The sequence below is a fragment of the Apteryx rowi genome, unplaced genomic scaffold (assembly GCF_003343035.1).
Source record: "Apteryx rowi isolate R43461 unplaced genomic scaffold, aptRow1 scaffold_35, whole genome shotgun sequence".
In the NCBI taxonomy this organism is placed as follows: Eukaryota; Metazoa; Chordata; class Aves; order Apterygiformes; family Apterygidae; genus Apteryx; species Apteryx rowi.
The window spans coordinates 3148690-3176670 of NW_020449974.1; the positions used below are offsets into that span (position 1 = coordinate 3148690).

Consider the following 27981-nt stretch of genomic DNA (forward strand, 5'->3'; position numbering starts at 1 on the left):
AAAAAAAAAAAAGAAAAAAAAAAGGCAAACAAACGCAACAGACACAGAGCCAAATATTTCACTTTACAGCATGCAGGAGCTGCGCAGCGTTAAAGTTCACAGACATTCAAAGGTAAAACGATAGTGATTTTGTTCATGTTAAATGCTGCAGCAAAGGAAAAAAAAAAAAATCTTTCTTCATGAAAGAATTTAATTAAAAAGTGTCTTACCCACCCTTTTCCAGAGAGTGACAACCTCCATTCAGTTGCTTCCTTTGTGTTTGGACTAATTATATGCGGAGCTAAAAAAGACCCCTCTGTGCTACAAATGCCGTCCCTTTCAGTGGTGTGCAAGGCTGGCACGCTCACAATGTCTCACTTTGCTTCTGCTCAGCGAGCTAGAGGGTTGTCCAGCTAGCTTCTGAGCTGACTTCTAGGACCTGCAAGTTTCAGAACTATGTGCATGAGCTCGATCTTCTCCTTCTCCCTCTGTCCTTTTTTTTCTCTGCGGTTACCAGTGTGCCGCGGAAACGACTCCAAACTCTCGCCTAACAACGACTCCGCCGGCTTTGGCCATCTGCTTAAGGTCCATCGTTTGCCGCGACCACTGGCCGGCACCACCTTTTACTCCAGAGAGAGAGAGGTTACCCTTCATTCACTGACCGGCTAAGGGCAGCTTTATTTCCCATTCTTTGTTCGCTTTTTCCCGTTAGGTGATGCTCAGAGCCGGGAGAGGAGAGAGAGGCAGCGAGGGAGCCCTTCCCTTCAGCTGAGCAGTGTGTTGCTAGAGCATGCAGAGGCACCTAGTGTTCACTGAGTGTCGTAAGCCGCTCAGGATTGTACGCCTGCACTGTGCGGCTCGGGCAGGGGCAGGCGGAAAAGGGGTGGGCGCAAAAGCAGCCGCGGGCGCCAGCCGCCAAAGTAATATATATGCCCTCCGAGGGGAACGGCGAGCGCTCCGCAGCCGCCGCCGCCGTCGCCGCTGCTCCGGCAGGCCCGGCGTGGGGAGCCGCGCGATTAGGGCTCCCCTTCTTTTATTTAAAGTCTGAATCCGTAAGGCGTTAGACRGGAGAGAGGGAGGCACTTGATTTCGTGTGCTGGGGACGGATGTGCAAAGCAGTATCCTTGGATTGTTTTTTTTTTCTTTTGTTTTTTTTTCCTAATTTTGATGATGAGATTTGCCTTTTGGAGTCTTTTTTTTTTCCGGTGCACGCTACGGCACACAGAACTATTCTTCTTGCAGCATAAAGAATACTGTGCTCTTGGAATAAGCTCAGCATATAGGTTGCTCTGACCGCGTTGGTGGCGTGAAAAGAGGGGGCTTAGAACCCAATTAGTTAATAAGTTTTGCAGATTGTGCTGTTCTTTGTTCCACGTACCAAAAAATCCTCGCCTAATAATTTTCAGTCCTCATTAGCTATGGGAAATGCATCGACAGTGAGCTAGCTCTGTAATTTTTACTGACTGAGAGATATACAATACTTCTGTCAGGAAAAGGCTGGCCATCTTTTCCTATTAGGAAAAAGACTCTAAAACCTGTGTGCTGCTGAATGTGATCAGAGCTGACACCTCGGGATTCTGCACGAATTCTCTATGACGAAGTTTGACATGGAAATACAAGTATTGCAGAAGATGGTGCTAATTTTCTCTTTGAGCCAACACTGGTTGCGAAGTGCTGGAGGCAGGGCAAACATGTTACATTTGCTTTCTTTTTTAACAGCAGTATTAACGTAAAAAACCTTGCTTTTGAAGTGTTTGGTACCGAATGGCAGAGCTGTGCATTGTCTTTGAGCGTGACTGGCTGCTTTGAGTCTGTGTTGGTATAGATCAAGGCATGCAGTGATTCGATGCAGTAAAAGTTGTTTTACCAAAGTCCCAGAAAACTTAGGCTCTCATGCATAAAAATGTGCGAAAGAGCTTCATTACAAATGTATTTGTTCAAAACAGTCTCCTTAAATGAATTACAAATAGAAAACACTTTTGACTGCAGTTCCAGGACGTGGGAATCAATGTGCTTTTATGCTCCCAATTCAGTTTATTTACATGCCTCTGCTATCGTAGCCCTTGTATTTCAGCGTGAGTAACGACTCAGAGAGAAAATGTGATGCTTTAATACTATATAAACCTCTTACATGTTTGATCRTTTGGGAAGGAAAACGGAACAGGTTCTTCCTCTCCCAAGATCACGCTGTCTTATTCAAAGCAGGCTGTTTGTGCAAGTGTCCACTGGTTGCAGTACACCTTAATTCTCTTCCTCAGTACACAAAAGCAGGGGAGAAGGTAATCAAAGAAGCAGGAAAAAGAGCATAGAAGCAGGAGAAGAGACTACAAAACCCTTTTCCAAGAATGCATTCCAGGTTAGCGTTCCAAATATTTTGGTGTAATCGTCAGGAAAAAAAAATGTCTTGAACTTTACAGATACTGAACCAAGGTTCACAGCAATAAGGCTGCATCCCTCATAGGGTTACAACCCTGTCAGCCTTCATGGGGTAAGTCTAGATGCCTTCTGCCACAAAACATTTTGGGGGCAGATCTGCAAAGGTAGCCCTAAAAATCTCAGCTGTATCGTCAAGGGAAGTTGACATTTTCTGCAAACCAGGTGATGATCACTTCAATACCATCTAAATGCTATATGTAGAGCAAAGAATTCCTCTAGCAGAAGTGAAACACCTTGATATATGCCACTGCAAAGAGTTGAATACTTTTTTCACTAATGCTTCTCGCTCTCACCTGGGATACAGCTTGGATCCTAACCCGTCTGCCCATTCCCACACTGGCATATATCTATCATCATTTGGTTGCAAGAGGTAAAAATTAGAGCAGACAGTAGAAAACCTATATTGCATCAAACTGAAAGACTGACAGCTAGAATTAGGGACCCAGAATTAATGCCCCTAAGCACACGGGCTTGCTGCTCTGTCAGGCGTCTACCACATGACAGACTCTGCTCCAATTTGTCCAAAATGTGTTTGCGAAAGAGAATCGAAGTAAATGAGAGACCTCAGTGTATGTATGGGGCTGTGGTGTTAAGGCAGGGCATTGACCACATCCAAGAACTGAGGAACCCGGGTCTGCAAAGGCAAAGCTGGATGGATATATGTCTTAGCCCTGTAATATCTTCTGTAAATTTGGGTTTCTCAGTATATTTTCTAAGCTCTTTTAAATGTACTTTTTATTGCAATAAAACTAGGAATCCACTTTGAACATGATTGTAATGCAAAGGGCTTAACATCCACGATCTAAGCTGTTATCACAGCCAAACTGTTAAGTTTACACATTTTCTGAAGTTCCAAAGCCTCTGGCAAATCTCTATAAATTAGCAGATTTAAATTAGCTTCATTAAGTGTGCTATTATGAAACATTTTAAGGCACACAGCCTAAGTTTATATGTATTTAAGGGAGATTGATTAAACTGATGTAAAGTAGGTTACAGAAGAAGAACATAAGTAAAGTTCTAGAAAGTTTGACTGCGAAGCTATTTATTGGCCTCATCACAAGTGTGATTCATAGGCATAACCCTGCAGTGATTCTCAAAAGCGTACAGGTTGAAAAATGTTTTTCAATGTATTTAGTCTACAGATTTTAATGTTTTCTTCAGATTAATGTCACTTATATCACTTAACTAGTCTCAGAATTATTTCATACTTATTAATTCCTTATATTTCTTGGCATTACTGTTTGTGCCTAGATATTTAATAGGTCTAAGTTTGCAATCCAGTACAGGGGTGTTGGACCAGAATGAATAAAATCAGATTCTGGCCCCTAATGTCTACATATGCATATACAAATGTTTTAATATGTTGACCAACAAAATACAGAAAAACAAAAGAGCATATAAATAATCTTGTTTGTTATTAGTGTTCATGAAATACTGAGAATATATTTCTTCCTTCTGGTATTTTCTGAGTGGTTTCTATCAGTATAATCAGAAGCGGGAATTTTAGCGGTGATTTTAATTTCCTTTCATGAATGGACAGACTCAAACCTTGATCTTACACGGTAGTCTTTAATTTTCAAGTGCACTGAACCATGGCATTTCTTATAAAGGAAACATTTAAAAACAGAAAAGGGAAGAAAAAGACGTGACTCCAAGTAAAGCAAATTAAATCTGTTATTTCTCTTATATTTGCATCCTGGACACTACTAGCATTTGGCCACCTGTATCCTCTAAACAGAATTTAGAATTTTATCTGATAAGTCYATCAGATGTATAATATGGCTCTTGAAATGACTGTAAAAATACACTGCTTTTATACAATACAAGCTTTTGACCAAAATAGTCCTGGCCACTCAAGATGTCATAGTAATGGTGATAATTCCCATTAATTTCTTGCCTTATTATCAGTGCCGAATAGACACAGTGGATGCGTTACCACCTCTAAACAATAGATATTCTTATGTAAATGGCCTTATTGTTTTACCAGTGTGATAAACACCTTCATCTTTCTGTCCAGCCACTCCATTGCCATCATCATCCGTACTCAAGAGCAGGTAGTCAYGTATAGCTCTATATAGTCACTCATGGAGGTGACCTGTGTGCAGAGTTGTCAATGCAGTACAAAAATGTCACTTTTTAGGAAAATATGTMAGTGGTAAGATGAAGCGTCTCTCTTATCCACTGATGACTGGCATAATACTCGAATAAGCTAAAGAGTTACTGACTCTCCTAAATATCTGTGAAATTGCCTATGGATTTCTGGATGGGCTGTAGAAGCTCTAGGTGGTATTATAGGTTGTAAATGTCCAAGTATATTGGAAAAATGAGTTGTGTTACTAAACATAAAACTATTCTGTTGTGATTAATCAACAAGTTGTTGAAGATCATGTAGCATCCTGGTTAAGCAAAGGCCGTTGTGTTACGATCAGGTTACTGGTTTGTTGAAACTCCTAGTTTATGGGCAAAGTGAAAATTTTCACCTTGTTGTTCAATTAACTTTTCCTAATTAATATCTCTACAAATGTCTTGGGAAGTCTTGGAGGAGGCATTTGTAGGGAGCAATCATTAGCATTTATGAAGGTTTTAGTTGGTTATGTTTAACTGGAAAACAGTTAGTTCCACCTTCAAAAATGCTAAGCTAGACGCTCCATAAAGGTCGGTTGCAAGACTTTCCCAAGCATTTCTGGAGGTGTCGGTGAATGACAAGTAATTGATTTCCAATTAGCTTATGAACAAAGAGGGCCACAGCTTATCCATACACTGGAATCCATCTGCTTTGCCCCCTTTTACTGTTGATAGCTCATCTGTAAAGACTATTTTTCAATAAACTCTATGCTAAGCGGTCTTTTATTTGAGTTTTAAGACTGCTTTTCACTGAAGAGGTMCCATTATTTCACACAGACGTAGCTAATCCAGGGTGGCTATTTGTAGAGAGAAACCATTGCTTCTTGTTTTGATTGCTCGGTTGGTTGTTTTATCCTGGCACCTTTACTCAGATTAGTGAAGCCTGAGAAAGGCTAGAGGATGGTTCAGCCACAAATACGCTACAGAGTGACGGAATAGCAGGGCTGGTTAGAAGCGTGAAAAATCTTCCCCCTAGCCAAACCAGTGATGGCCCTAAACCTGTCATGTCTACATGACTTACACTGGCAGAGCATGTCCTTCTTCTGGTGCAGCTTGTGTCACTCAGAAAGTTGGCAAGGTACCAAAGGTGGCAGCATCTCGGCTAGGGATGGACCTAGTGCACGGGTATAACCATGCCAACAAGCTCTTTCTGCGGAGAAGTTGTTATCACTGCATTGGGATATCCTTCTTGATGTAAAGCAGTTTGCCTTTTTTACTGATGACATGGCAGTAAACACTCTTCTGACTTTTAAGGTGCAGGAACTGAGAGAATTGAGAGGAATTTATGAAATTAATTATTGAAAGCTACGATGAACAAGTTAAAAGCTGTTCCTGGCAGTCTCCTGAAAAGTCTTTTCACAAATGGATGAACTGTTCTTGGAAATTTTTCCCAGAGAAGAAAATCTGTTCTTCTCAGTCTTGGACAACCATTTCTTCTTAATCTATTTCTTTGGCTTCTTTCCAAACGTATTTTAGTGGACAATGAAAAAATGCAGAAGATAACGAAACTACTCTGACCTCCATGGGTACATTATTACAAGAAAAGTAGGTTGGTGCCACAGTTGGTGCTATGTGAAAATAGATTTATGTATTTTCATAAAGAATCAGTATTTTGAAATGCAATAAAGACTTTATTGAGTTTTCTTCCATCACAGAGGAATTCAAATTGACTAACTAAGGTGTTACAGGGAAACTGTGCTTTTGGTAACTTTCCTTGGAAGTTATATAATTTGGAATGTTTTTAGATCTGACTCCTAGAATTACCAAAGCCCCGAACAATATGAGCCAGATCATGTAGTCATGGAAATGGATGTTGAACTATAGCACAGCACCTATAGCAAGCAGGCAATGAGATCTTTGGCAGACTATATTATTCACAGCTATGTCTGCTTCTTGGTATATTTTGGCAGTCTGAGAACCAGCATTTTTATGTTTCCATCCTTTTGTTCTGATGATAGCTATAATCTGAAGGAAAAGCTCAGGATGAAATTTGTTGAAATCACGGTCGAGTTTCTTGTTTGTGTGTTGCGTCTCATTGGGAGATTAGAGGGAATCTGGCTTAGCTCATACACAGAAGTAATAATGCAGAAATCAGGTTGAAGACTCACATTTCAGATAGGAGACACTGTGATGTTCTTTTTCAAACTTAAAGAAGACAATTTGTTGATTACCTAAAATATTTATGGCTTAATTACGTTTTATTTGCAACTGATGTAATGTCTAAGAGCAGCAATGACGGGTCAGGAGTCTCAGAAGGGCATATGTAAAGGCAWAACAAAAGATAGTCATGCCTTCTAAAAAAAGAGAACAACCTGACCTCTTCTTAAATGACTTAAAAATACTGAACAGTTTCATATGGTAGAGGTTGTCTGTGCGTGGTGTATGTGCAGTCTTAGCTTTGGGTGCTCATCAGCTAATTTAATTTTGTTAGAACCAATGGCAGTCTCTGAACTGTGATTTCCTGACTCTTGCTTGGTTTTGTTTTCAGCATATTTATGTGTCTATGCTGAAGACTTACAAGAAAAAAAAATACAAATACAAGAAAAATACCACATTACTTTCAGTAAATGGATGGTAAGGTATAGTTAATTCTATAAACTTGTGTGAAGAGCCTGAACCTACCTGCAAAGTTATAAAAWGTATAAACATGCACACACACASAGACACATTTGCAACATACATACATACATACAATTATATATATAAAATTTATATTATATACATATACATATTTTTATATATAATTGTATGTATGTGTATATATATATAAATCACACRTTATATATGTTATACAAGATGAAACAGCAGATTTGGGGGCAAATAGTAATAAAACTCTAGGGTTTACTTAACATATGTTTAACCAGTATCGTATTTCTTCTCCTACTGCTGTAATTTTGAGTCTTTAAAATTCATGTAAAATGAAGAGCTTATTGTTTCTTAAGACTCAATTTATATTTTAAATTAGTGGAAGGATGCATAATTGACTGAAAGGGAAAAAAAGATCAGCCTGTTTTTCAAGATATAGGACATTTTAGTATATGTTTTGAATTCTAGAGACCATTTTAAAGAACACTTGACTTACTTCTACTCTTTTTTTGTAGCTCAACTTAATTATAATTTGACAAGAGAGTGCTTGATTTTCTTCTTCAGATTTGGTGTGGAGCCAAGCTTTATTAGTTAGAGCCTCTAAATCAAAATCAAAGGTCAGTATCTGTGAAATGCCTGTGGCTCAAGATATATTGTAGTTCTCTCCCCATTATTCAAAGATTTTTGTCTATGAAAAGGTGTTTATGAATTTAAACAGATAGGGTATACTACATGTATGTCTGAGCAGAGGCTGTGGAAAAATAACCATTTTTGATGATTCTATCGGTAACGTTCCAAACAGTAATCATAAAGAAGTGGGCAATAATTGGTGGGAAACTCTTGAATTATGGACCTCTTTGGAGCGTGTCCCACCACACGCTGAACTCAGCARTTCCACTTCTCCTGCCAGCCCAGCAGGCCATGCGCAGAGAAACTGCTCCCAACYCTTTCCTGGCAGCATCCTTCAGCAGCCCAGACCTAACCAGCCTCACCATGCACCCTGCTCACCTGAGGCCTGTTTGGGGAATCGAAAAGGAGGGGACAAAAAGTGATTAAACTGGCTATGTTCCTGCTTGCAGAATATGCCAGCTGAGATCAAAGGGCAGTGAGTGGGGCAGATGGGCATGTTTTTATGCTCAAAAAAAAGTGGAACTAGCAGTTGCTRAGCAGAAAAGCATTTAAAGGTAGGTAGCTTTAAAAAAGAGGTCCTGAAAGTAGTACTGTGTGTCCTTATCCTTACTCTGCTTCTTCTAGTTGTATGCCATTCCCTTACTCTTCCTACATGTAGTGCTTTTTTTTTCTGCTTCAAGCTTTTAATTTCAAAGATTGTGTCTTCCCATGCCCCTGTATAGTGCCTGGCATAACATGTCCTAGTGAAGACAGTCCTAGTCCTATTGTAATGGCCTAGGGAAGACAGCAATAATCAACACAACACAGGTGTTGGAGGCARTAAYTGTTGGACAAGAATTAGTGAATGYGGTAGTTCTAGAAATGTAATCCATGCAATAGAAGTTTAGCCACATTGTCTTTCTGTAGCCTGTTTTGTTAGATGACCTTGGACTGTGCACTGAGGTTAGGTCAGCAGAAGTCCCGTCTACCTATTTTCCTGGCCGTATTGTGTGTTGAAGGCAATAAGCCCCAGAAGMCATTGCAGATGTAGYGGGAAGAAGCCTGTCTACTGCCRGMGGGAYGAAATGCTGTTGGAAGGCATTTGCTCCTTTACCTTTAGCCCAAAGAAAATAGTATCGACAGCAATTATAAAAGGTCTATCACAAAAAAGATCTTGGATGGATGCTGTTTTTCCATGGTCCACAGTTTGCAGGACCGTGAAGCCTGTTGGAGGCTTCKCTAGCATTGCTAAGTAATCCTGGCCCTGGGATACTTCTCTGAAACAAGCTGAGCCCTGAGTCTTTTGAGATGTATTCCCTGACTTTCCGGATTTTCTGGCACCGTTGTATCCATTAAATACTGATTAGATTTAACAAATTCAGGAGATCAAATAATGGCATCCTGTATTCCTTACTTATCTTAACAATATTGCAAGTAATATTCCAATGTAGCAGTTTTACAATATTCTAGACGTAACCCGATGCATGAAAAATATGAACAGTAAGCTTTTCTTTTTGTTTCTGAGGCAGAACAAAGCCAGTTTATTTATTGATTTGATTTTTCTATTTTGCCTAAAGATGAAGGTGAAAAGTGACTTAGCTGCTTTCAAGAACTGTGAGAGAAATACATCATTTTTCATAATGTTTGATGAATTGCTTACAGTACTTGTTTTACTTTAAACTGCAATTAAAGATCGCCCTCTAGTCAAAAGAAAAATGTGATAAAAATGTGACTTGAAACTGGTCAGAAAATTTTCTAAAGCCCTTTGGGATTAATTCCAGTAATTATTCAATCTGACATTTTGCAGAGAAATAACCCTTTATGTATGAACTCCATTAATCACAATAACACAGTTCACATGTCAGTGACTTCTGTCCAGTCACTTCATGTAAAAGATTTAATAAGAGACTAACAAACACGTTCACTAAATATTAAAAAATGTTAAACTTGTTTCAAAAAATCCCAGTGTACGTGGCTGGTTTTTAGCTGGGTGTTAGTGTTGTGAGGTGCGTGTGTGTCTACAAATGCACTGAATTTCAAGGCAGCTGTAATTGAAATCATGTCTCCTAGTTTTGTGTGATTTCATTCACAGCACTTATGTCTGTTTTAAATGTCCAGATCAAAACCTTTGATGCCAACTTTGTGGGTATTTAAGGATTTAAATATTGTAGTTGTTGTTTTCTCCTCTAAACTGTCCTGGAAAGGTCTGCGTTTGCCTCTCTGTTTGGTTGGAAATTTTATTTTATTGATTTCCTTATGTAACTATTTGGGCTAATATCTTTTGCAAGGTCTGTACGTAAGAAATAACATTTCTACTTCAGCCCTTGCGCAAGCATAAGAATGAATACTTTTTTGCTTGCCKCTGAACTTGCTGCATCTCACTGGAAGTGCACAGTGAGTACTGGGTAACTGCCTCCGATGAGACGCAACTCCAAGAAGAGTGTTGTTCTATCTGTCAGGGTTTCATCAGCCGAGGATATTCCGTAATGTTCTTGCGTGTTTAAAAATTAGTGCTTTAAAAATGCAACGGTGACTAGGTGCTTGTATTTGAAGAAGGCACCACTCTCTTCTTTGCAGATTCTGACCTTGGTTTATGCTTTCAGAGCTTGAAAGTAGAATTATCTGCGCTGTGAAGAGAAGTGATAAACACAGTCTTTTGCTGAACGTGGATAAAAGGCAAACGAGATTGTTTTAATATAGCCTCCTCAAGCATCTTTTAACTCGTTCAAAAGCTCAGACTGGCGAGTAATTCCTTGTCCATGAAGAATTCGGTTTTAATTTTTTCAGTCATATAGCAATATGCGATGCATCTAAACTGTTATTTTGACTAATGCTTTCAGTTCCAGATTGTTTTTTTTACGTCAGTTGTCATTCTTTGCACACTCCAGTAGATGGCAACTCCAGTCTTCTTGACATTTCGTCTCCATTCAAACTAGAAATATTTTGTTCCCACCCCCCCCACCCACTGCATCTCATCTGTATAAATGGCTACGAGTTTTACAGAAACGTGATTCAATTCCACTTTTATTGGAAACATCACGTAGCATCTGATTTGAAATCAGAAGGTACCAAAGGAAAATAAAAAAGAGGCCCACAAGCTCCGCTCCTCCTGGATCATAAAGCACCCAATGATTCCCCCATAACTTAAAAAAATATTTTAGGAGATTTCATAAAAAGGATTAGCACCGGCAACTTTTTTATGTGAAATAAGTGAATTGGTTGACTGCAAATGCAACGTACTGGCTTTATGTTTGATGGTTTGACTCTAAAGCGTATAGTACAAACCTTCCCTTCCTTAATGTTTTTTATTGTCTCTATGCACAGGAAATACTTGATTAAACTTTTAAAAAGTTGCAAGTTATCAAAAGGCTGTCCTTTTATATATAAATATATATATATATTTATATTTATATATATATATATGATCTACCTGGATATGGATTCTCCTGGGTGATGGGAAGAGCAGGTTGGTTTACATCAGCGTCTTAGAAGCGAGAATTTTCTCGGATTCCCCCTCTTGCTCAAAACGCTGCTATGTTCAGCCTATATTCTCTGTGCTTTTATTCTGTCCCCTCCATTGTATTAACAAAGCATGAACAAAGTGGAGTATGTTTCTTCATTTTCCCCTACTGACTTTCACAACTTTTAAATACTTGCCTGTTCAAGTGGAAGAACTAAAGCAAAGCGTCAGTCTGTGCGCGAAAGCCAGACCTAACCGGGCACGGGCAACGGTGATCGCTCTGCCGTGGGTGCAGCTGATGATCCCAACGGTCAACCAAAGGGCCCTTGCTCCATCCTTCGGTGTCAAGACTGTGGTCTAATTTTCACCAAATCACGTCTGCCGTCGAGCAAGGTCTTATTTTGCAGTTGGTGGTTAAAAAGGCGCCGAGGGAGGCGTAGTTAATAAATCAGTTTTTATGAAATGAAACGCAGGTCCAAGTTCAAACAAATACGTGCTCCTTATCGGGGGTTTTTTGGTTTACCTATTTTATTCATCGAGAGTTTTCAGTAGCTGCAAAACAAACTATCAAACTGTCAYGATCTGTAGCATCAGTGATGCCACATGATACTAGATCCTATGGGTCAGGGACCAACAGACATAAACATTAATTGTTTAAAATAGATGGCAAAAAGTTATACAGCATAGCAATATTTAAGGCCAGATTTAGATGCTCACGCTTTTCTCGGTTTAGTGAAACCCTTGCTTTTCAACCCAGACGTGATTACTCTGCGGATATTTTTATTTCGCAGAACCAGCCTTAAAATAAATTATGCTCATATAGGACAAGCAGAATATTGGTCCATTTAAGCCTGACTGATTTTTATGTAACAAATTAGCGAGCAAGGTAATTAAATCTCTTTTGGACGTCTGTTTCATCTCTGGAAAGATTCCCAAGAACCTCAGAAAACCGACTTGCGGGCTAGATCCAGGTCCCGGGTCTATCGCAGCTAAGTGTCTGGTTTCTCATTATCGCATTTAGCRCTATGGGAACTACTCCACCAGAGTCTTTATTAAAACTTGCTTAAGGCTAGCATTTTCCCTTGGGTCAATARTGACTTTAGAGGAATGGATGTGGAAGCTAGATTTGTTCTAGCTGCTGGCATGAATTATGTCTCATCAGGGCCCCCGGGCCAGTATTTCAAATCCGCCACGAGGCACTTCATCAAAATTTCTACTGCGGCCTTGAAAAGACCGTGCGCGCCTATTAGTGAAAGCAGAGCACACATTTGAAGATCTCTCCCCCCGCCCCAAACTATGCGACTGTACATTTTTCCTGCACTAAGAAGCCATTAAATTGCCAGGAGCACCGGTGAAGGATGCATTTTAGAAACGTTTCCTTAAGATTTCCTGCTGCAGGGAGATGCTTGATAGTTATTCCTGATTAAAATACTGAGCACAAACAGAGCGTCAAGCTAACTTTCTTCTACAGTACTCCTGCTGCTAGTAGCCGTTCAAATCCTACGGCTCGTTGTCGCGGTCCGAGCATGGTTTTTATGATAGCTTTTTTTTTTCCAAGTTTGGAAAATCTGCTCGTTTTAATGGTAAGATAAAATATCAGCTTAGTCGAGAGCTCAGATTTATGATCCCGGAGCGAATTGCTAGCTCTCCTATTACTAATGCCGTTTTAAAAATGTTCGCGTGGAGCTTACAAAATGTAATAGTCCGTCGGCATTTGTTCTGTTTCCGTGTTTCTGCAGCACGAAGTATCTGTTGAAACGCAGAGATGTTGGATATCAAAAAGACATTGATAAGGGGTAATAGGCAGCCAGGCGTTTGGCTTTTCTTTGGGCTTGTCAAGGACGAAGTCTTTCGGAGCGGTCCTCAGCCAGCCCACCAGCACRCTCCCATTCCCATCCTGTTTGTGCTCGCTGGCTGGGTTTTCCCCGAGCGCTGTGTTCAGAGGTTTCAAATGCAGCATTGCCTAAAAGGAGCCATTAAAGTCTGAATCAAACTGCAAATGTTACGAGGGACATTGCGCTTTAACTGCCGTATCTGTAGCCTCATATTAAATATAAATAATTGTTTTTATATATGCAGTGAAATCTTCCTTGCAACCATTTCCATGGTTTATTTCTCGCCTATCGGCTAGAGGAATGTAAAAAATTCTTCCCTCTCTGCTATCTACCAAGGACCACACTTCTTCCTTTTCATTCTAGAGTAGTTTTTCCAGATGCTTTGCTACTAAACAAAGACTTCACCAGTTCGGTAGCTACTGTAGGCAGCAAAATTGTATTTGCTTTCTTGCAATGTGTTTATTCTGTATTGTAATTTTAGCAATACCATTTTAATAGCATCATGGCAAGCCTAATTGAGTACATTTTTGTGTATAGATAAGTTTTTTCCTGAGAATTTCTAAGGCTGAAACAACATTTCGCATTGTAGGAGAAGAAAATCATGTTCATATGAAATTTGTAATCCAGTCAGCTTAATCAAAATATCAAGAAATAGAAGATATGTAGTTTAACACAGTAAATGTGATCCATTTCTTTTATGCTGTATTGAATCCCTAGAAATAAAATGCAGATTTTATTATTTTACCTGTCACTTGATCAAGATATGAGAAATCAGCTTTTTCATGAACTTTTTCCATTCAGTTTCTGCGTTAAGCAATACCAGTCTAATACAATAGTGGAGTTTATTTTAGGTGCTCAGCTGGGAGGAGAATGGAGTAGGCTATAGAGAAAAGATTTTCAAAGTTGGTTAAATGAATTTCACCAACCAGTTCCAGTGGGAGTTCTGTGGTTAAATTCCCTAGTCATCTTTTGAAATCTTTTTTTTTTTTTTACTTTAAATCTAAAATGAATTAGACTTTAGTCTTCTTTCTTAGAATATGGCAAATAACCCAAATTTAAGAATGCATGTTCTGATCTTCTGAAGATACTTAGGAGTCGACATGGATTCCCACCACAATCACAGGTTGTAGATGTCTAAAGTACCTTTGAAAAATTGAGTCTCAGCCCCTGACAGTATATTGGAGCCTCCTCATAAATAATTGTCTGCCTATAGAGATCTTTGAGTCCTGGGCCATGGTTTAAGAGTGGCCTTATTCTTATTTGTGACTAGCTGGAACTTTGAAACAGAGCTGCCTCTTCTATAACGGGTTCCCCAAACAAGACCCCCAAAAGGCTTTTAACTTGAAAAAGCCAACTCGCCAGTCCTCCTTGGCAGGCCCTTCTCCTGTGAAGGGCTTTCATCCCCCTCCGCAAGCCTGACTCCATGTGCTTCACCATGGTTTTGCAGGCTCCTGGCATAGGTTTCAGGCTCCCTGCTCATCTGTGGACAAACCTTGCGTCACCTGAGCAGGCTCGCTTGCTCCCTCCGAGAAGATAAATCTATCTTTTCTTTGGATATTTCCATCTAATCCAACCTTTTAAAGAAATGTAAGACCGTGTGAATAAGAGTAGAAAACCCAAGCTCTGTTCTGTCTGTTTAATGTTCCCTGTAATTCTTTCAGGTGGTTACAGCTGGGCAAGTCATTGCAGAATTAACCTTCCTGGTTGGTACAATTGCAATGGATTTAAGAAGTCACTTAGTCCACCTTTCCACTCGAGGGCGGTATCAGTTTTGCCATTCTCGACATACCAGCTCCTTCTGTAGACCTCCAGAGTTTGAAGATTTCCCAAGGAAATCTGTTCCAGCGCTTCACTCTTCTTACCAGCCAAGAGTTTAACAAGCCCAGTGCGTCCAAGCTTTTAGCATTGGCCTTGTTTTCCTGACCTTCGGGAACTCTCGTTGATCTTTGGATCCCTTCTAAATGCTCCACGTTTTCTTGAGACGCGGTGCCAAAACAGAGCATCATATTCAAGCTGAGACCTTGCTAGCTCTGAGAAAAGTGGGTGGATTACCTCCTGCGTCTCCCCAGCCACGGTTGGGTTTTTACATGGGCAAATGGCCTTGCCTTTTCTGCAGCTGGGTGACATCGATGACTCACATTCAGCTTGTGACTCACAAAAGCCCCGAGAACCTTTCCTACAGATTTGCCACTTAGTTACTACCTGTTCGGTATTTTATAGCTGGTTATTCCTGACTGAGCGCACATCTTGAACATGACCCTGTTGAACAGCCTCTTTTTTTCCCCCCCTTTTTGAGGACATAGCTGCAATTTGTCAGGATCGTTCTGAATTTTTATTCTGCCCTCCAGAGCGCTTTCAGTGCTTCTCAGCTTGGTGTCACCTACAAATTTAATAAGCRTAGTCAGTATTCTATCACCTAGGTCATTAATGACAGTATGAAACATTGATGGACCCAGAACAGACCTTTCTGTGTCATTTCTAAGTGAGTCAAAGAATTGCTTTTACGTAGTGAGCTCGTTATATGGCATGGATAATTGTATTATATTAATGAAACCGAGGAACAGAAGGAAGCGTCCACATCTGACAGTGATGGTGGAAGGAAAAAAAAAAAAAAACCTCACCTACACCAAGATTACCTTTTCTCCTCCCAGTTTTTTGCGTGAGTTGTAGTTGTTTGACTTTGTATAGTTACGCATGGACTTTACAAAGGAAGAACAAAACAGATCATCTCCTTGTCACTCTAGGACTGAGCTGGGAATTTAGAAGTCCTGTAATGAGAAAGAAAGAGTGTTTAGGTAACCTTCATAAGCAATGTAAGCTATGCTTCATTCCTCCGCCTGCCCAGAAAGTACAGAGAGTAGAAATTAATTCTATAATTTAAATGAAAAAAACTACAAGGATTTATAATAAGAGAGGTTTTTCTTCCCGTTTTGGAGGAACTCTGATCTCGTGGATGCTTACGCAAACGGGGCCCAAGCCTTTGCCATTTCAGTTGTGTGACAGCCCTTCCCGTAGAGCTCGATGATGCCAGTGCCACGAGTGCTTTGTGCTAAATTATGCATTTCCTTAACTTTTATTTTAATATGAAATAACACTCTTAAAAATGTTTTCAGTGTTCTGCTGTGGAAACAGACGCCTGTCTCCTCATTTATAGTGATAAAGTCTCGGTGAGAAGACATACTGCGTTCATGTATCATGTCCCTGTGAGCTAGACATAACATTTGAATTACTGATTACCTGCATTATTTGTAAAAAATCGTGCAGCTGGACAGCTATGGCCCTGGGGAGTCTCCAAAGCATTAATTATTTCAGTGAGGTCCTGACATGTATTATATCCATTAAGATGTGTCTATACCTGCCTGCCTTAAACCTTAACACCTCAAGGTCACCCCAGTTACTCAGCTATTAGCATATATGCAGAATAGATCTGATAGCATCTATGCAGAATATATTTGATTAGGAGACTCTCTCTTACAGCTTTGGTTTGCAGTGTTGAAGCAAAGCTCCTGTTATTTATTCAGTAGCAATATTCTCCCAGGAATATACTAAAGCAGTTTTGTTTTGGTTTGTTGGGATGGTTATTTACAAGCCCACACACACGCGATAAATGACAAGCTGATACGATTCTTTTGTTGTCTTAACAGCATTTCCATGAAACTATGGCTCATGTGGAATAATCTATTATATTATTACTTTCAATTTATTTGACACCTGTCCAATACTCTAGACACTTCTATCTATCTCAGGTACTTCTATAGCTTCCAGTACAATGGTATTTTTGCACTTCCGATATTTTTCTATGTCATTTATCTTTGGAATGTCTATGTGAAATATTCCCACTTATGAAATAGATAGGAAAAAGTAGAAAGAGACTAAACTGACAAGACAAACAGCAGGAATCCTCTGCTGGAGCAGAGGCATAGCTCTCAACTCATCCCCAACTAGTGATAYGGTTTTCCCATCTACAAGATCACAATACCTTAGTTAAGCATTTAGAGGGGGGAAAAAAAGAAGGAAAAAAAAAAAAGAAAGAAAGAACAGCTTGTCCAGGCTTTGCTTCCTGGTTTATATTTCCTATTTCTTATTTTTATTTCAGGTTTTTTTAGTTGTAATCTGCRTCACGTGTCCTATTGCTCTTACTGTCCCAGCACACTGAGACTCAGATGCCCGGTCTCAGTTACGCTGTGTTCGAGGCTTAAGTTTCCACCACGGGGTCTGCARAGGCTTGGCAGCACGAGGACTCAGAGCTCCTCCATCCTTTTGATATCAGAGGTTTTAAATCTCTATGGAGCTATTTTGCTGCAGCATGTTGCAGTTTAAAAATGCCGTGCATGTTACGAGATTTCTTCCAGTACAGTCGCAGATCCCATGTCCCTTATGAAAAGCATACGGGATTTTTTTTCCCCACATGGTACAATCTGTCGGCTCCGTTACTAATTGTGCTATTCTCCTCGTTTAATCTTGCTGCTACTCCCTCCCATTGGACAGGAGGTCATCCCATGGCTTCGTTTCTGGGAGAAGCAGCTGGAGATGGCTGCACACGAATGACCACACGTATTTAAGGTGACATTTTCCCCATTCCCAAGCATCACATGGGTGGTTGCAGTCGCCGTCGCTCTGAATGGCAATCCCGTTGCCTTTTGGGTTTGTGCTTCCATCCAAACAGGCAGTACGGAGCTCTCTTCTCATGTTCATGTATGTGCCCTGCTTGAGTGGCCTGGAAAACAGCAATAGCCGAGGCGTCCAGATCGTTCCCAGGTGGCAGTTGACCATGCTGAGCTGCCGTGTCCATCATGTCGTCTTGTACTCCCTGCCTGTCATGGATTACGACTGAAGGGGCAAATTTCTGCCCCGTGTTTTGTTTGCTTGGAACCAGCCCTTTGACAAGCATGGGGAAAACTTGGCTGGGAGCTAAGGACCACGCTCCCTGCCCAGGAATGTGTGTGTTGGGGCCTGTGCTTCCTCCTCCAAGGGCTCCTCACGTGTTCCCCACGCAGTCCTCTCTCCAAGGCCTGTCCTGTTCTGCGTGCTGTATTTTCACTCTCAAATCAGGCAACCGTAGAGACGTGCTGGTTCTTACCTGCCCAAAATGAAATCTCGAAGCTGGGACTTGACAAAATACCTGTAAATTGGCAGCCTCAAGGCAGGCGCCGCTGACAGCGCTTTCTCCTCTCCTGCAAATCTCAGACGTTCGTACGGCCGGAATAAACCTGAGCTGGTCAAGGCGCGCTGTCTTTCTGCGAGAAGCTGGGTTAAAGCAAGGCTTATATGTTGAGCGTCTGATATTGCAGTGAGCTGCAAAAGACGGAAGAGTAGGGACTGGCAATTTGTGAGCCTGGGACTGCGAGTAATGAAAGAAGAGCAAAAATAGAGGCGGAATGGGCTCGGAAAGACTGAGAGCAGAAAGCTATTGATATGGAGAAATACAATATTGGACAAAGGCAGGAAAAAAACATGAATTTGCAAGTGCTAATACTATGTGAAATTTGCAGGAATTTGATAGGACTAGTAGAAACRGTGCATATTTGAATACAAAAGTTTTATGAATATACATCTCTAGGGGTAGAGTGTTGGTAATCTTAGGAGAAAAATGTGTCCAATCTGACTGATGTACAAACTGATACTGGCACTAACATTAGCTCAAGATCTGCCAAAGCAATTTTGCAGTCTATTACGAAGGTACAAGGACCATATTCACTGGATTTACTTGCAGCCAGGATACATTATAGCACATGGGTGATATAATTTGACCTGCTTAGCACACAAAGAAATGTGAATAGTGCCAATTTGGTGATACAGCCTTGGTATGTTGCTTAATAACTGGGGGTAGCTGAGTATGTAATTAAAATAAAAACATAAAGATACTCAGTAGCTTTTGAATAAGAAGGGGAAAAAAAAAAGGAGTAATAGCGAAGAAGTCGAATAGTGGAAATTTCAAATGACATTTAAATTAAAATCCTGCCCCTATTTGTAAACGTGACAGTGTCTCGTGTGGTTTTGATCAGCACAATATGCTATCCTYGTATCGGCGTAGAAACCGAGTTTGTTCGCAGCGCGCTCACCATCAGATTCCTGTGGGTGGTGGGGGATGTCCCTTTATAAAAAGCACTTGATTTAAGTGGGACAAACGAGTTAAATATGGGTCCGTGTCTGTTGATGCAGAAAGCCGAGCTAAAAGTGCGTTCTTGCTCTTCATGGAAAAGCTTCCTGGACTTGATTCAGTGCTTCTCTGCGAGTCTCCCAGAATCCAGGAGAAATTCATACAAGCGGAAAAGGTCATAAAATGCCCCAAACAAATTGCTCTAAACAGTGTAATCTATAGGTGGGAAAGGGGAGATACGGTGTTTTGTCTTTGTTTTCCTCCAGAAGTTCACCCTACATTTCTGCTTTGAACAGACTTCTCTTAAAAAGCATGTAGGAAATTTCCAGGAAAGTCCAATACGTCTGTATTTTATTGTGTTTTCAAGTAGGATAATGATTTCAGAGACAACTGATTATATAATTTTGTTTATTTTTATAACATTTTGTGTTTCTTTTTATTATATTTGCATAAATACAAGTAGCTTTARTACTAGTTAGCTGAATCTCTGGAAAAAGGGCATCTAAAATTTAAATATTTAAAAAAATTTTTTCCTGTGAAAATGTTCCCCTGTAATTCTTCCTTCCTGCCCAAATTGAGCTGATGTTCACATCTATCCATGAAAGCAGTCATGCTAGTCATTAAACAGCAGTGAAGTCTGCCATTCAAAGTAAGGTTTTTTCCTTATCCTGTACTGCTCACTTGCCTTCTCTGTGTTGTAAAAGATGCAGAAGGCGCTTTTCCAGTATTTTCAGTCTAAATTAGTAATTCCTAAGGTCCATGAGAAAAAGGTAAGCCATTTGTTGTTGGCCACTGTCACCGTAGTTCACAGTGTTTTTAACAGCAAGCTGGATGATCACACTGAATAGTGATCCGCAAGAGAGAGCGAAGGCTGGCAATGGTCAGTTAACCCAAATTGTTGAGGGACCACTAACGTAAAGAAATGGAAGCAACAAGGACAAGAGAAAGGGCAGGTTTTACCTGAGATATTTTGAGGGACTACATTTTCATGAAAGTGGTTCAACAGACCAAGAGATGTCTCCATTGAAGCTCTCTAGGTGTTGGCAGGTTCCACAAGCGATTTCACGGGTGAAGCGAATGACTTGGGGGAGTGAGGAGGCGAGAAAAAGTGTATTGGGCAATGCTGGCAACTCAACTAGGAGCAGCAAAAAACAGTTCTATGCTTTTGTGAAACTGGAGCAAGTTCTGGAGCAAATTTAGACATTGTGCAGAACACTGACTGTGCAGTGGGCAAAGACTGGCTCATTTAGTGGCTACAAAGAAAGGGGGAAATGAAGTTATCAAAGGCATCAAGAGGATGCTTTTGATTCTGTTGTAAGACGAATTACTCACAACGCCGGCTAGAAGGTCAACTTGAGATAGATTCTGCGGAAAGAAGGAAAGCAAACAAAAGCTAAAAGTGCCACCAAGAGGAGCAAGCCTTGAGTCATATTTCTGATGTGGGAAAGGAAAGGCAGATGAGACATGGGAATCTAGGGTCTGAGGAGATGAATGACTAAACCATTTGCGTCTGTATGACAGTACTTTTATTACTAATTCGCCTTCACCATGTTCTTCCCCACTCACTGTAGTGCGTGTTTTCATTAGACCACGGGCTCTTGGGACAAGAGCCGTGACTCCCTGTGTCTCGTACGAGACCGAGGACACTGGCTTTGACTGAGGGTTTTGAGCTTTCTGCTGGAAGTGTGCCTGTCTGCTTATGCATATGGATAGCCATTTGTATATGTTTGCGTAGCAGAGGAGAAACGTTGGATAGCGTTCGCAGGCTTCACAGGAGCGATGCAGAGGGAGTAGGCGGCTGGTGCCGTAGAACACGGAAGGGCTTCGATGGTACGAGGGAGTGGGATGACAATTAAGACTACAAACACTGTTTATGATTTGTGGTCGCTGTACCTAACTCTTCTGTTTTGAAACCTCCAATTATTTAGGTTTTCCCTGTATCTTTGTTTCGTGCAAAGAATTATTAGCTTAACCCTAATCTAACCATTTAATCTAACCCTTGCAAAGAATTGTTTGAAACACAGCCCCTTAAGACGTAAAGCCAAAAGGCAAGTGAGCATAACAYAAAAAAATTCTAATTTGTAAAAGCTTGTGCATTTTAAGCAACATTCTTCTGATTTCCTAGCCTGCGTTATGACTTTAAGCTCTTTAGATTGCCATTATTATGTCTAGGGATCATATCTTTTTGTTCAGTATAGTATGCATACGCTACCTGCAAGGAATATGAGGAGGGGAACCACTCCAGAAGGGTGCTCAGAAAAAAAATTTCCTAAAAAAATATTAAATATCAAAATTTGTGGAAATTGTCCTAATGTATTTATATGATGAATTCCAGGAAGTAGTAAAGGAGTTATGTTGAACTGGCAATCCAGAAGAGCAAAGTCCTACAACAAGATCAAATGGAAAACATTTAATAAATATTCTGTTGCAGCTACAGCACATTTATCACTGAAAACTGGTTAAGGCATCATTTAGCTGTGTGATTGCTCTCCGATGCTATAGTAACTGACATTTAAAAAATGCTTGGGTAGAGGAATATTTARGTTATTGGCTTTTTAAAATAAATATTTGCAGATCATATTTACAAAACAGATTATTTCACCCTCTGTTTATGAAGCAGTAAAAAGATCTGCTCATTTTCAGTGCAGTCTTTTACAAAGATCGTCGTGTCTAAATGCTGATTTTACAGTCGTGTGCCCAATTAAATACAAAGCATTTTTTTTCAAAATCAATCATTTACATGGTGTGTATCTGCACAGGAAATCACAAGGTGGCTTTTCTTCTCCTTTGCAGTTGATGTGGGGAGAGATAGTCTTTGCCCCAATTCGCGTTCCCCTGTCTTGCATTACCCAGCTGATCCTGCCACTGCTGTGCACCGTTTCCCAGCGGAGCACAGCTGGGACCTCACAGCAACCACACGAATACTCCGTATATCTTGTCTGAGAATGCACAGAAGAAACTGAGACCTTTCTCAGAAATACAGATTTTGTTSTTTAGACTCGTAGATTGTTTCTCAGTCCCACAATGCAGAGGACAGAAGTTGATTAATTTCAATGATTCCGATTCGGAGTAAAAATGCAGGTTGAACAAAAGCACATACCAAAGCCCTGATGAACTTTCAAATTCCTAAAATGCTTGCAAAAAAAATACATATATTTGTTTTGAGTTTMTTTATTTATTTCAGTGTGCATCTGGAGAATGATGCAGCCTATAAATTGCATGCAGGGAAGAAGAATGCAAATAGCAATAAGGATATTCAGCTGCTATCCTTACTGCTGTTTATTTTATTTTATTTTTATTTTTTAACTGATAACTGTGCTGTACAAAATAGTTTGTGATCTCATTCATCGACTTCTGAAGTCAGTGAGCCTTTCCTGAAGAAACCTTTTGGTCAGGCACAGGGAATTAGAGAAGACCATGACTTCTAGTCCAGGAAAGTGGAAATTGGTCTGTATTCATGAATATACTATATAATTTTTAGGCTGATGTAAATCAGGCTGGATTACTAATATCTATTTCCTAAGGAAAGAGTCATACCTTAATTACCATGCTAGATTCAAGGTTTACAAAAATAACAGCTCAGCAACAAATGAGGATCATCTATCCTGTGTTCATCATCATGTGTGCATAAGCAGAGCTACTGTGAAAAATTAATATGTGATCATATAATTAAGGACTGTACAATAATGGATAAAAGCAGGGCAAATCCTAGCTGATTGAGCAGTCATAATACTTTTGTTCTTTGCAAGTGTGCGGTTCTGCAACATGTTCTGCAACATATAAATAGAGCGTCGGAAAGAATAAAATATTTAAAATAAGGCATAATACAGAGCATTTCCCTCCTTAGCTCTGAAAATATTAGACATGTCAATCAATAAATCATGGGTTTTTTTCCTTTTTTCTTTATTTTGTTTATGAGAAGTTAACGTATAATGGATTTGAATGATAAAAGCACTGCACACACACAAGCACATAAATATATGCCATCCAGCTTTCTTTTTGTCTTTTGACAAAACTTGGAATTCTTTGGATGAGCAATAGTTTTCTGAGGCAACGTCTCGTTCTTTTGCATGTTGTTGCGGTTTGTTTCTGATGTCAAAAATAGAAGCTTTTTGAGAGCAGAGTGATATTAGTAGTAAAGAGCTCTACCAGCAGAAACTATTTGTTGTAGTAACCTACTCTGGGATTCATCAGTGAAAATGATTGTGAGCATAGACAGTCATTCTGCTAGGCTCATTTTCTTTTTTTTTTTTTTTTTAAAAAGCATTCCTACCCCGAATGTCTACTCTTTACCTGTATTAGATGATTGATGGTTATTCTTATCTTGATTTARCAAGTTATCTAGAAATTGAAATTTCGTCCTTGAGGCTACAGATGCCTGTACGTGTGTGCACGCAGTTGTGCATTTAAGTCGTACTTTGCAGTGAAGTGGATCTCTGTGGCTGTAAAGAAGCCCGTGAAATATTCATTTGGTAAATACGGGTCCTTTTGTTTTGCGCAAGCACGTGGTGGTAGTTAAACAGGCTCAGCAGAGATGTTTGCAGGTGCATCRTATGGTGCGGCCATGGACATGAGCTGGTCCGCTCCCCCCTTGTCCTCTGTAGGACGAGGCTACATCCCTCAGCGGAGGTATATGGTGGCCGGAAAACCCATCCTGATGCAGTATTGTCACCATCGCCTGATTTTCCTGCTTTATGGGAAAGCTCTCCAGAAGCCCTTGCCATTGCCCGTTGCAACGTACCTCATGTTAAACCTACTGCCTTTGAAAGCACGGCAGTAATCAAACATTGATATAATTGAGATAATGACATAAGCGTGGCAATTACCATGTTGCATCCATTCCCCTCCTCGAGGCAGCGCTTTCCGATCCCCGAGAACAAGCTATTAATATATAGATATTTTGGCGGAGAAGCAGAGGTCACTCGCTCTGCTTGGAGGCTTGTTCTGCGTCACTGGAGAGGGCTTTGCAGCGTCGACTTGTCAAAACCCTTCCCATGGCCAACCCCAGTCGAGCCCTCTGYGCTAAGAGAAAGTCTTTCGTAGGTCAAGCCTCAAAGACGGTTTCCGGACTGAGGCCAAAAGGAGTTTACACTTGGTAGATACCCTTTAGCTCTTCTTTTGGAACTGGGGCTGAATGTCGCATATACACTGCATAAAGCATTTTAATGTGCGTGTGGATCTCCTTAAAATGGACAGTGGYAATTTAGCAAACCAGGGAACGCGCTTCGTGACAACCAGTGTTTGCGTTACTTTTTCTCCTAGAGAAAGCTCTTTTTTTGATTCGTATTTGTTTTTCCTCTTCCTCCTCCTCAGTTCTTGCAACTTTTAATAACAATTGTCAAAACCAAAAATCTGGGAGAAGAAGTAACCTTTTCCTTTTTTTTTTTTTTTTGGAAATAGCCAGTCTTTATGCCTCTACATATTAATTCATTGCAAAAATCTCTTCTGTTCTCTGCGAARCGTCGTAAGGGTATTTTCCTAACCCATGCTGTGATTGCAACTTTGCTATTAAAATGACCTTCTTTCTACTCCGGCTTTCAAGACCGAGGAACGGGTGTGCAGCACGCGTACTTGCAAGACACACTTAAAAGCAAGCTGTGTTTTAGCCTGTGCCACAAATTGCTCTTAGCAGTGCTGCGCCGCTGAGATCCTGCCTCCATCACGTGCTACCTGACTTGGGAGCGTTCACATAATTATAATATGCTGGGCGTTCCCTGAGAGTTCGTGAAAATAATTCTCTCTAGAAGTTTCTTCTAGAAACATTAGCGCTGTACAAAGAGCAGAATACAGCGTAGTTTCACAAGTTGAATCTTTACACTTCTCTCCCACATAAAAAGATCATTAGGAAAAAAAAAAAATCGTTTCTGTGCTTTCTGTGCTTGTTACTGCAAGATTTAAAAAAAAAAAAAAAAAAAGACTGTTCACTTTACACTAGAGAGGTAATATGCATCATGGCACCACTTTAAGATGAGTTACTTCCTACCCATTTCACACTTTAGAAATAATTACTTAACACAGTGCAGCCCATTTTATTCACAGTAACTTTTTCTCAGTAATTTACTTAGTAGTTTCGAAATGAAAAGCATCATGCGGTGTGGAGAGCGACAGAGCTTCTCCTGCCGGGCTTTAGTTTATTTTCTAAAATTTCTTTAGGCGTTTGATCATCATGGAATTGACTCACCCTTAATGCTAATTGCCGTACTACAGCAAACTTGCCTAAAATGCGGGCTATTAGGAGGAGAGCTGGCCTGGGAAACTGAAACGGAGTCTAGTTCCCGGAGATCGTGGATTCAGTTGCAATCTCGGTGGCACGTGGCCCGACCTTGTGCGAGGTGCGCAACCTCTGCGATTGCTCCCGTTTTGTTGAAATCATAGAACTTAAAGAAAACATTTATTCAACGATAATTTTATAGTTAATGCCAATGAAATTACAGGGTATTGCATATAAGAATAGAGTAATAAGATAGGGAATGGGGAATGTTATGTCGCATTACCGCTAAAATTGCTGTTGAAGTCACGGTAGAATCAAATTAGGAAATGTTTAAAATAACTCTATTTAAAAGAGTTCACCTACATAAAAAGTAGGTTTAATTCTGACCGTCAAAGTTTAAGTTGTTTAGGAGGGCAAGAGGAAAACCAGGTGTAGAAGTCAGTAGGCGCTTTTACCAATTACAGTCAGTTCCTATATGCATCTTGCATTAAAAAGTATTCTGAAGAGCTGCAGACGTCTGTGGGTAACTTCTGATCTACCACCTTTGCAAGTCTTGGTACGAATCATGCATTATTCAACACTAAAATACCTCCTGCAATGAGTAACTCAGTACAACTCCAGATCAGTAATTCAGCTCAAAAGCCAATACGAGCTGATAATGTAGGAATATCCAGGGGAATTTAAGAATTTAAATCCCCATAGACTTTCAGTCCTTCTGCCCTTTTGAAAAACACCTTTTGAATGAGACGCTTTTGTCTCACTGGATGAATTTTCAAAAGCATCTCAATAACTTAGCAAAATATAAAAAACTTTGGAGCTGAGAAACCAAATCCAATCACATTTTAATGTTGTTTTGGGCAGCTAATCTTCCTTTGGCACTTTTGAAGGCTCTATCACTTTCATTTACGAACGTCGGAATGGAGGTGGTGCCAATTAGCACCACCACAATAGCAAATCTCTTTGAAAGCTATTTCAGGTCTTGCAGTAGAACCACAGCTTTCAGTCTGCTGGGATTTCGTTTAGCAGTCTTTAAAAATGTTTACACTTCATGTCCTACAAGAAGTCTTTGTGGCAGTCTACCAAAAGAACTATCTTGTATTTAGCCCCTTTCGAGATATTTTGGTGACTTCAGTTTTGCCAGGAGAGGAAGATGTGTCAAGGAAATTTTAAAAATAGAATTAACTTTATCCTTTTTATATTGAAAGACTTGGCAGAATGTAAGTTGTTCCTCACCACAGTGGTTCTGCATGCTGCACGTTCATTTATTTTCTTCCTTTTCCATTAGATACGAGACCTTAACAGTTCAATGTTATTATTATCAAAGATAGCTGAGTTAACTTGTCATATTGCACATTCACAGTAATAACCCATTTTGCAGGCAGTTCTGTGGACGTGCAGGGCTATTCATTCAATTACCCTACGGACCAGGTCAAATTAATGACTGTCTGTCTCAGGAATACAGAAGGTAAAGGTACAAATCCTGTTAAAGGCTACGAGTCTATGAGCTAGGAATTACAACACGAACATTTTAAATGCTTTTCACCACGGAGGTATCCAAGACCTGGGCCACGCGTCGTGACTTCGTATGCAGTGCAAGGGAGCAGATGCATCTTAGCAAAAGTACCCCCAAAAAGTGGAATCACCTCAATCCAGCAGAGTAACTGTGCTGAGCACAGTGCGAGCCCCCATACTTTCTGGATCTTAAAAGAGAATCAAGGTTGGTAGGCAGAAGTCCTTTTCCAGTGAAGGTCTTGTGCTCACGCTGTATTTTGAAGACGTATGCTGATAGTTATTTTTTGGAACATCTTTTTGATTCCTTTGTATCGAAATTCAGTAGYGATTATTCTGCCGCTGCCGTTTTATTTAATCGCTGAGTATCACCCGGGGAATGAGAGACCTGGGTCTGACCCCCTGTTGCGGGGAGTCACGTATCTTTACTTCTTTTACACCTCTGCGCTGGGCGTATATTTTGCCTAAATTGTTGAAACTGAGCTACCAGGCAGTTTGGGATGAAGGGGTGGGAGGGACCCCAGGGAGCAGAGCACGTGCCTCCGTATCCCACCTGAGCGCTCGAGACCCAACGTTTTGGGGCAGGTTTGCTTTTGCTCGGCCATTCAGCTCCAATAGTCTTGTATTCCCGTTTCATCCATTTAATCTAAATCATCCTCTTGATGATTCCAAAAATACGGCTTACGTTTAAGCGGAAATTTGGAGTATGCCGGCCACGTGAATGTTTTGATCTTGTGTCAACTGAAGATAATGGTATCATTCCTGATGACTTGGGAGGGAGCATGGAAAGGCTTTGTAAATGCACCAGTGATCATTTCAGTAAAGGTCTTTATCTCTGTGTATGTATTTTTTTCTAAGAAGAGAAGAAAAGAGGAAAAAACTCGGAAATCTAAAAGGCGAAATAAGGACTCTAATCAGTTTATAGCTTTAAAGCATTGTTTTATGCGTAATTAGCTTAGAATAGCATTTACAGAGGGCTTTTACTTAAAAAAAAAAAAAAAAACAGTTTAATAAAGACTCTTGATGAAAATGTCACAGAGTTATTTTCAACAGTCTTTTGTTTCAGACATCCCAAATGGGCACTCCGTTATTTTGTGCGGGCTCTTCCGCTAATGCCCTGTAATTGTGTTTC

At 40.2% G+C, this 27981-nt stretch overlaps 2 protein-coding genes across 7 annotated transcripts in view; one reads left to right on the top strand and one right to left on the bottom strand.

The window, feature by feature from the left end:
- The window catches only part of LRRTM1 (leucine rich repeat transmembrane neuronal 1), a 2173-nt gene extending 1933 nt beyond the window's left edge, over positions 1–240 (bottom strand). The window contains exon 1 of the mRNA XM_026072720.1: positions 214–240. Within this exon, the coding sequence (XP_025928505.1) occupies positions 214–240 (27 nt within the window). The remainder of the gene's footprint in view (positions 1–213) is intronic.
- CTNNA2 (catenin alpha 2) overlaps positions 1–27981 on the top strand; it is a 418807-nt gene that overhangs the window by 262743 nt on the left and 128083 nt on the right. The window contains exon 7 of one of the 6 annotated variants that reach the window (XM_026072713.1): positions 7848–7859. The exons of the other annotated variants lie outside the window; for them this stretch is intronic. Within the exon in view, the coding sequence (XP_025928498.1) occupies positions 7848–7859 (12 nt within the window). The remainder of the gene's footprint in view (positions 1–7847; positions 7860–27981) is intronic. 6 annotated transcript variants of the gene reach the window in all.